Source organism: Octodon degus, unplaced genomic scaffold (assembly GCF_000260255.1).
Source record: "Octodon degus isolate 3935 unplaced genomic scaffold, OctDeg1.0 scaffold00091, whole genome shotgun sequence".
NCBI classification, from domain to species: domain Eukaryota; kingdom Metazoa; phylum Chordata; class Mammalia; order Rodentia; family Octodontidae; genus Octodon; species Octodon degus.
Window position 1 is genome coordinate 2,933,561 of NW_004524667.1, and position 9,818 is coordinate 2,943,378.

Below are 9,818 nucleotides of genomic sequence, written 5' to 3' on the forward strand. Positions count from 1 at the left end.
ATAGGTCAGAGAAGGCACAAGAAGCAACTGATAACTATGAGAAAGCCTGCTGTATCCTAATAATGTGATACAGGCATGTCTGAATCAAGTAACCTAGCCTTGGTCACATAAACAAGGCTGGGACTCAAACCCATTTTCTCTTCACTCTGTTGCATAGCTTTACAGTGTAGCCAATAAAAAGTGCAGCTGTTGGCATCTTCGGCACATACACATTCCAGTGTCACTTCTTCCTTGGGTAGTCAGCTTTGGGTAGTATGTATTGTAAAGTCTATGTATATTTTCTTCTGCACACAAGGTGATTTATGTGAAGCACTTAGCACTGAGCCAAGTGTACAGGAAGCTCTCAACAAGAAAGTTACTGTCTTTAATTAGCATTATTACATGTACAGCTTTAAAGATTTTCATTTTTAGACATTTTGTATATGAGGTCAGGCAGCACATATTATCATTTGTGGCTGACTTGTTTTGGTGGATTATCTCTGATGTGTACTGTGTCAGTACTTGATTCCTCTATTGCTGAATAATGTTCCATTCTATGCAGAGTTCATTAAGCAATTGATGGATAGTTTGCATTTTCATTTTTTGATGATTCTGATTGCTGCTTGAAGATTTCACTTGATATTAGCCAAAAGACTTAAGCAGTTGCTATTAATATTCATCATATTCAGGTTTTTCTTTCCATTTCTAATAAGCACTTATGAATAGAATTGTTGAGTTACACGGTCACACTACATTGAGCAGTTTGATAAATGCGAGACTGTTTTCTAAAGCAGCTGCACTATTATACATTCGTATTTTGTACAGTCATTTTTCACATAGTGTGTGAGGGTTCCAACTTCTGTATGCCCTGGCCAGCATGTGTTATTTCCTATCTTTCTGATGATAGCATTCTACTCAATGTTCAGTGATATTAATAGGTTTAAAATTGCACTTCCCTAATGAGAAAGTATTTTCTCATATGCTTCTTAGCCACTTGTTTATGTCTTTTGGAGAAAGGTCTGTTCAAATCCTGTGCCCGTTTTCAAATTGTCTTTTTATTGCTGAATTTTAAAGTTTCTGGGGTTGGAGATTTAGCTCAGTGTCAATACTCTTGTCTAGCGAGGTGAAGTCCTGGGTTCAGTCCTCAGCACTAAAAACAAAAGGTAAAATAAAGTTTCCTTATACATTGTGGCTCTAAGTTCTGTGACAGTGGTATGGTTTGGAGGTATTTTCTCTCCTTCAGTAGGGTGCCTTTTTTACTTTCTTCAGTGTCCTTTGAAGCATAGAAGTACTAAATTTTGATGAGGTGCAACATGTCCATTCTTTTCTTAATCATTTGACTTTTGATGTCTTATCTGAGAAACATTGTATAATGCAGGATTATGAATGGTTTATACATTTTGCTCTTAAATTTAGGTCTACAATATACTTTCAGTGCCAGGATAGATGACCCAGGTCCGTTCTTTTGCATGTAGACATGCAGTTATTCTAGTAGCTTTTGTCAGAAAGTCCATTTTTTCCCCTTACAGCATTTTGTTGCTTCCTCATCCCAGGAATTTAAGGATTTCTAGATTCCTTTCTTCCACTGACCTGTTTGCCTACCTTTATGCCACTACGACAGTATCTTGAGTATTGTAGCTGGACTGAGTTTTAGCCCATAGTATTTCAAATGTTTTCCTTTTGTGTGTCTCATAATTTCCAAACTTTGTCAGTGTTTGCCAGCATTTCTGTTATCATAAATGCTATACCTTACCTTGACTGAACGTCATCAAGTCTGTGTGGATAAACACAGGAGTCACCATACAGATGCTTCATTCACCTCTTTTATTTTGTTAATCACAGTGTATATTTGAGGTCAGGAACATTTTAATTCACTGATTTGTTCATATTTCTGAAATTTTTAACTTCAGGATATCAGTTGTCCTAAGATACCACCAGATGGCCTCTCTTTAAGATCTGTCTCCAGTGCAAATATTGATCAGCTTAGAATGAGAAATGAGGAAAGAATGCGAAGACTGACTGAACTTCAAAATAAACCTATTAATACAGGTAAAGTTTAATGGCTTATAGCAGATCCTATAGGAGCATAAATCAAACCTGCCTTACATTAGTTTTTCATTGATGGCTAGAAGGAATGAATGTTTTGGCATTCTTTGAAATGTATGGCCCAGGACATAGCAAAACTATCCAGCAAAACCTATCTTAGGAATAGTATTGCATCAGATTTTCTCCAGTAGAGAGGTATCTGATTTAGTGTGGATTCTAAATGGTTAAAATAGTTTAGCTGTTGCGTATGAAATATAGCCATACTCTGTTCTCAGCAGGAAAAAATGTTCATTGGTATGGTTTAGTAATTACTAATGTGAGAGACTATCAGAAACTCATTTTAAGACTTGTTTTCTTTTTTAATACATCTATTATAAATATCTCTAATATTACCAACAAAATTTTTACCTTCATACGTGGCTTCACTGGTTCATATAGAAGTCACAGTCTTCTTAGCGCATTTGGTGATGTGCTGTGAAGAAAGCTTGTCATGGAGCACAGGTGTCACAGTTCCTTAGACAACTACTGAGCTGCTCTGCCAGTTCAATAATACCTTTTTTATTTTACACCACTAGGCACTGGGTAATGGGACAACTTTATGTTATCATGGTTAGCTTAAGTACATAATAGAATGGTCTGTTTGAACCTCTCTCTTCATAGTCTATTATACTGTAATACTATACTGTAATATTTTTCTAATTCTGAAATACTGTGTTAACTTAGAATCTCATACAAAAGCTGCTAAAAAAAAGGTGTTCAAAAATTCATTGCAGTAAAATGCAATGCTGCCATGAATGTCCCTCAAACTTTGTCATCCTTCCTTCAGACATGTCCACTGTTTTTGCCCCTTGCTGAAGCAGTTCTAGAAATCTTCTTTTATGAACACCTTTAATAAACATGATAAAAAAAAAAACCTGCTACCTGTCACCATGCAGTGAATATGATGGAGTCCTCATCCATCTTATTCACTAGATCTGGCATACTGTGTTCAAAGCAAGGGAGAGTATTTTGAGGGGGGATTAATTGTATATGTTTTTACCACAGTAATTTTAAAAAATTTGGTGAACATCAATTTTTTGATCACACCTCATATATTTGGTAGCTGTCTAGCTGTGATGTGTTTTGATGGTTATAATTCCACACTGCTAGTGTTCACTAGCAAATATGGCAAACTGAAGGAACATTTTTTCAGCAGGCCTTATCTACATCTGAAGGTATTTTCTTTTCATACGCATTAGGAGTTGCATTTCCTTCTTTTAAAACTCGTAAATGAAAAAAAAAAAAAAACCCTAGTAAATGAATACACGTGTACATTTGAGAAGATACATCCTAGAGCATTTTAAGTACTTTCAGAAGGGTTTTAAAATTTAAACTTGTTTAAAACTGTCCTTTCAAACAGGAGCTTTTTGATACAATGTGGATTGACTGCTCATTAAACTGATTGTAAATACCCCTGTGCTCGGCTAATCCTGCACAGACCAGGAGATGTAATTTTTTTTTTTTTAAAAAAGAAGCTGACATCACAGGGCAGGATGATAGATTTTCCTATTATACCTAATAAATAAATAATGTAAAAAACAGATATGAAAGTTGAATACAATCAAATTGAACTAAAGAACGAGAAGTCCTTTTATGGATAGACACAGCCTTCTTACAGTAATTATAAGAAAAAAAGTAATTCCATCCCAACTGGTGCTTTCCCAAAATGATGTTTAATTTCCATACAGCAGCGTTATGGTTTGTTTGTGTTCCTCAAACCTAAATTCTGACTCATATCCATTATGTCTTTCTTTAAGGTAATAGTTAAAAGATTTCTTGTGCTTCTGTGATCAGTGTCTCAGTTTCCTTTGATTGATATACCTGAATTGCCCTGTGTGCTGGTGCCACAGAATGGGTTTATTCAGTTGATTATCCTCCCCTTTGCTTTCTTGCCTCTAAAGGAGGTGGGATCTGAACAGAACAATTGAGAACATAATACTGTGGAGTGATGCGGGCTACAGGAAAACTGTGTGCTGCCTGCATACCATGTGTTATCTGAGTCATGCATCTCTGTCTCCCATAGATGATGAAAGTTCACTGGTTGACCCTGATGACATCATGAAACACGAGGGTGATGATGGATCAAACTCTGTAGCAACTGAGCCGTGGCTCCGCCCTGGCACCTCAGAAACACTGAAACACTTCATGGCTGAACAGCTCAACCAGGAGCAACAGCAGGCTCCTAGAAAGCCAGGCACCTTTACTTGGCAGGGCCTGTCTACTGCCCATGGTTAACTAAATCTGTAATGGACCTAGTAGTGCCTTTTAAGGTGAAAGGAATGTCAAATCTGTGCCATTAATGTTGTACTTTGGGTCCCTACATGAAATTAGGGTCCTTCTCTGTATAAAGTGTATTTTTTCCATGATGATTATATATATATATATATATATATATATATATATATATATATATGGCCATGATTGATTTATATAATTATTTTTGCACAATTTTTCCATAATTAGGATGGTAATGAACTACCATATGTGCATTAAATTCTGCTTGTCATTAAGATGAATGAAATGTGTGTTTTAACAATGCTGTAAACCAGTTACCTTTGTTATTTGCACATTTGCCATTGTTATTTCTGTTCAGAAGAATTCAGTTAGTAAATCTGTTATACCTGTGACTGTTCTCATTGTTATATAATGAGGGGCTCAAATAGGCTGCTTTCATGTCATTTCTGGGTGATTTAGTAGAAATTAAGGGGGCCGTAATTTTATACCCATGAGCCACACACTAAACGTTCTTTCTGTCTCTTTCATTTTTATGATGGTGAAAGATAATTGTGTCAACTTATTAATTTATATGATTTAACTACTTCTTGATAGAAATAAATTTTTATTTTTATTACCGATGTCCATTTATTTTACCTAGGATTACGGTTTCTAGAGGCTGAAGCAGGAACCCCTGTGGGTATGTGACAGCCTGCTGTCAATCTTTGTTCTGTCATCACAGACCCTTTGATAAACCTGTCAGTCTTTCTAGTCACTCAAGGTCTAAATAAGGAAAGGTTAATTCAAATTCTGGGAAATGATTATTTGTTAATCTTTTTAGCACATACATGACAGCTGAGAATACCCAGACACTGTTTCTCTGACATCTTTACAGACATAACAGGTGAGATCAGAAGAATTTGCCGCAACTGAACTTTTTGATATTTCAAGTTTTGGCTACAAGTACATTTTATACTTAAATTTCTAATCTTAACCTCTATTTGCTTTAGTATTAACGACTTCTCTAGGGGACAGGGAGATGGCTCAGTAGAATAAGCACTTCCTTGGCAAGCACAAGGGTCTGAGTTCAATCCCTGGTTCTGCCAAGAAAAAAAAAAGACTTCTGTTATCTCCTGAAAGCAGCAGGCTATTTCTCCTAGTGAGTCTTGATACCATGAAATAGTAAACTGAATTACACTGGAAGGGCACTGTGGCTCCCAGCCAGTAAGGCAGGTAACTCTTGGCACTAGCATCCACCTGGGCTTCAACAGAGCTGTCTCACAGGTGATTATTGTGAGACACAGATAATACACTGTTTAGTAACTTGTGCGATGTGAAAGCAAAGACTATGTTTCCTGCTTTTTTTAAACAAAGCCTTCTTATATTATTAACCTGACATTCAATGTTTAAGTTATGTATCACATAACTTGAGGGGACTCTCAGAAGATATACAATATTACAATGCAAACTGCCCAAAGGAAACATCTGCTTTTTTTCTCTGGTTTCAAATAATATATGACTTTATTTTGGTTCCTAAGAAATCCTCTGGCTGAGAAAGCAAGGCAGGACCTAATGCCATAAATTGAAACCAAGTAGCAGATTCTTGCTTTATAGTTTTCACTGCAAATATCCTTTCTATAGTCTGGCTTTTAATGTAAAAAATTTAAAAAAGAATCAATGGAACATGGAGCTGTGGGTCGCACAGGTTTGATTGCATTGATGAAATAATTCAAAAACTTTATTGACCTATAACCTGATTAGAATATGCCAGATGAGAATCAATATTGTACAGAAAGTTGTACAGAATTTTTTACATAGAAAACTTTACATCTGTACCATATACATTTTAATCCATCTGAAAAAATTTTCTACATCCACTGTTAATACGGAATGCTTGACAATCTTGTCTTTAAACCATCAGAGCACAATTCACAGTATGAATACATTTCCAAAAATCTAACGTCCCCAAGCCATGCCAGATTTGTTATTTTAATATATTCAACATTAAATTCTGTACAGAGAGGAAATCTACATCAAGCCCCGCCACCCAAAAGAAAAGAAAGTGACAGCAACCTAGATTCATTTGCAGTGATTCAAGTTTCGGTCCATGAAGGATCATTCTATTTTAATGGCTCATCTGTAAAAGCCCTAAATATATTACAGGTAGTTTTCATCAGTAGGGGTGTTTTCCTTTTTTATGCCCCCTGTGTGTTGATCTTTGCAAGTGTGTTGATCTTTGTGTCAGCCAAAACAGCTTCTGGGCATGTCAAATCCTCAAAATTACAATCCCTGCCCCCCCTCCCCCCAAAAGAGGAAAACTAAAAAATCCCAACAAAATAAAGACAAAGATCAATCCAAATGTTTAGTGCATTTGACAAAATATTATGGGTGTTTAGCAAATGGGTTAAGAAAATAAAATAAAACAGTGCAGGAAAAACTATATAATGTTTTAAGAGTTTTATATTACAGGCCTGCATCTCTGTACATTTTCACAGAAGGATGATTACCAGAATCTCAGATAAGCCTGAGTGTGCAAAAATTTTCAGAATACCATAGTTGCTAAATATCTTTTACCATGAACAATAATTTCTTCTCCCACCCCCCCAATTATAAACATTTTATCCTTCAAAATACAGCTCTCCTGAGTTGTACTTCTTATAGAAGTTCAATCTTTACATCTATAGTTCTTTGGGTAAATTTCACTTTACGCCTGCCAAAAATATGTGGGCTCTCTCTGTCCCCAGAGGACAGGGACAGCCTGTAAGCACGAGCCGACAGTTTAAACAGGCTTTCTGCTCAACATGAGCCCGACTAGATACACAGAATCCACCAAGTTATAAAAAGGGACTGGAGTGTTGAAGCTTGCTTGAGTTATAGGTGTAAGCAACTTTACCAGTAACCTTCAGATGCTGCCTTTCAGAAAGTCTTTTAGGTAGGAAACCTCAGCTCCTGGGTTCCTTTAAAGAGCCAAAAGATGTAAACGCCAACAGAAGAAAGCTAAATTCTCATCACTGCTTGCTTGTTCCAAGCTCCGGCTCGGATGGCTGTGATATCTGGAACACTACTCCAATTCGCAGAAAAAATCTTCTAAGGACGGCGCGAAGTTCAGGGATCAAGTCAAATTGCATAATTTCACATAAAAGAGGGTAGTAGAACGATGCATGAGCTTTAAACTGGGGGGAACATGAATTTCTCCATTAGTAGTGCTTGCATTGCAAACCAAAAAGCCTAAAACTTCTTTAGGAGTCAGCAGTTGGGACATGTCGAGCAGCGACTACATGGATTGACTACATGGCTTATAAGGAACTGAAAGACTGAGAACAATGGTAAAAACTCAATACAAAACCAGTTCATGTATCTACCATTCATTGTTTTAAACAACATTTTCCACTATGTATCTCTGAAAAGCTTTTACTAACTTAGCATTTCTTCTTAGGCAGTGAGCAACAGTAAGAACCTGACCAGGAGCTTGAATTTTTTTATTATTACTATTTTTTAATGTATTTGGTTGTTGCAGGGTCTCACTATGCAACTCAGACTTGTGGTGATCCTCCTGCTTTCAGCCTCCCCAGTACTGGGATTATAAGTGTGCACCACCACACCCCGACGCTGGGGGCAGGGCTGGTATGGCATGTGGCATGTGTTGGGGATCCAACTGCGGTCCCTGCGCTTGCCTAAAGCTTGCCTGAGCAGGCACTTTAGTCCGCTGAGCTACTGCTGGCCTGAACTTGAATTTTATGAGGGTCATTGGATTTGTATGCTTTGTTTAATACATTTAAGTTTTAGGGGAAATTCTATCTAATGCTGCAATATAAAACATATGAACAATTCTCCAAGCAAAACTGTCCATTCCATTTATAAAGTTCAATTTACATACAGTACTTGGTCTGTACCTCTGCCGTAGTTCGATCTTCTCTATATACTAGCATGCTGTTTTCTCTCCTGCTCTTCTGCACCCCACTAGATACAGGGAAGCAGCATGATACACAGTGGCAAGAATGCAAGCAGTAAAGTAAAACATTCTGAGGTTTGAGGTTTTTCAAACCCTACCTGGACCATCAGTTACTTGGAAACAAGCAGGACACAAGGCACGTAACTTGGCATAAACACAGCAACACCAAAAGGCTTCCTGCTTCCACAGGGTCTCATGCACCACTAAGACTTAAAGTTCTGAGTATCAGGCCACCAGAATAGGTATTTTTATACTTGTCTGGGGGCTATAGCAAGGCAAATTTCCTTGTAAGATGTAAGTTGCTATACTTTTTTAAGTATAAAAATGTGGATTTTTGAAAAGCTTAAATATGAATGCATATGCACTATTATATAGTTGCTTTTTACCTTTATGTTTGCTGGCTTATAATTCTTAAGTAAATGGCCTTTTTATGAGAGGTTCTGATCACATGAGTCACTCTGCTAAACGATGACCATAGCCTGGAACACAGGCCCAGCAACCACATACGGCCTTAGGTGGAGCAGAGTGCAAGGCTGGGGAATGGCTGGAGAGCTGCTTTTAAAATGGGGAATTTCAGTATCTCCAGGGCCAGAACAAGAATTCTGAAGCTGGGATTACCTGAAAGCTTGCCCAACTTACTTCTGTCAGTTCCCTTACAGAAGCATGGAGTAGAGGGCACATTTGAGGGGGCATGTGGTCCTGCAGCTGCAACAACCAAGCCAGGCTCCGAGGGCCAGTGGGCACCCCCGCCTGAGCCTCTCCGTCCTTGCGGGGGTGGGCCAGAGGTCCAGGGCTGGTTAGGAAGCCTCAGACTTACCCTGTTATCACTGATCTTTAGAACTTTAGTTAGAAACAGCAGCAGTAAGTTAGTCCAGGCCTCTCGGTGACTTTCTGATGTTAGAGTAAGGAAGTAACTTAGCGCTTCACTGCAGACACTGCAAAAGAAATGGTTTACTTTTATGTTATCTGCTGGTCTGTGTGCTCACTGAGAAAGAACACACAAAGATAATAGGGAATATTAACGATTAGCAACCTTACAAGACTCTTATTTATTTGTATTAACTGGAATGTTGAACATTAACCTTTATGTGTTTTACAAATTAGAAAACCAAAACATGGAAGTGGCCATTGCAAGGTTGCAGGAAATCCACATTTTCTTTGTTTTCTGTTTCAGTGAGTGTAAAATCCACAGTGATAGTATATACACAAGCCTGGTGTCAAGAAGCCTGGGCCCCATCTAAGGGGGCTCTCCCTTCTCTTGACTGCTTAGGAGGTCTCAGGCCCCTCTACAGTCTTGTCAATGAAATGGAAGAACAGAGACTAGGCGATTACTTAAAATTCTAACATGTATTGAATTGGTTTCTAAAACATTTTTAAATAAAAGCAGATGACAGCATTCTTTCTATATGACATATTTCATTCTTAGCATGAGTCTAATTTTAGTTGTCATGAGGTAAAACAGAATAAAAGAAACAACCCAATTGAACATCCCCCAATATTTTTTCAAACTAAATGCAGGAAGGCAGGTGGGTACCTCAGTTTATAAGGGACTTTTCTTTAAAAACTGTCTCTCTTTACAGGATTAGAA

General features: G+C 37.6%; 2 protein-coding genes across 3 annotated transcripts in view; one reads left to right on the forward strand and one right to left on the reverse strand.

Annotated features, from left to right (window-relative positions):
- The window catches only part of Cspp1 (centrosome and spindle pole associated protein 1), a 161,319-nt gene extending 156,406 nt beyond the window's left edge, over positions 1 to 4,913 (forward strand). Inside the window, exons 29-30 of the mRNA XM_023722388.1 lie at positions 1,890 to 2,028; positions 4,088 to 4,913. Of these exons, the coding sequence (XP_023578156.1) occupies positions 1,890 to 2,028; positions 4,088 to 4,299 (351 nt within the window). The 3' untranslated portion in view covers positions 4,300 to 4,913. The remainder of the gene's footprint in view (positions 1 to 1,889; positions 2,029 to 4,087) is intronic.
- Positions 4,914 to 5,979: 1,066 nt separating this feature from the next.
- Arfgef1 (ADP ribosylation factor guanine nucleotide exchange factor 1) overlaps positions 5,980 to 9,818 on the reverse strand; it is a 156,044-nt gene continuing 152,205 nt past the window's right edge. The window contains exons 38-39 of one of the 2 annotated variants that reach the window (XM_004637529.1): positions 9,048 to 9,165; positions 5,980 to 7,451 (exon numbers count right to left, since the gene is read on the reverse strand). In XM_004637529.1, the coding sequence (XP_004637586.1) occupies positions 7,287 to 7,451; positions 9,048 to 9,165 (283 nt within the window). In that variant the 3' untranslated portion in view covers positions 5,980 to 7,286. The remainder of the gene's footprint in view (positions 7,452 to 9,047; positions 9,166 to 9,818) is intronic. The other variant, XM_023722363.1, reaches the window with a different exon arrangement.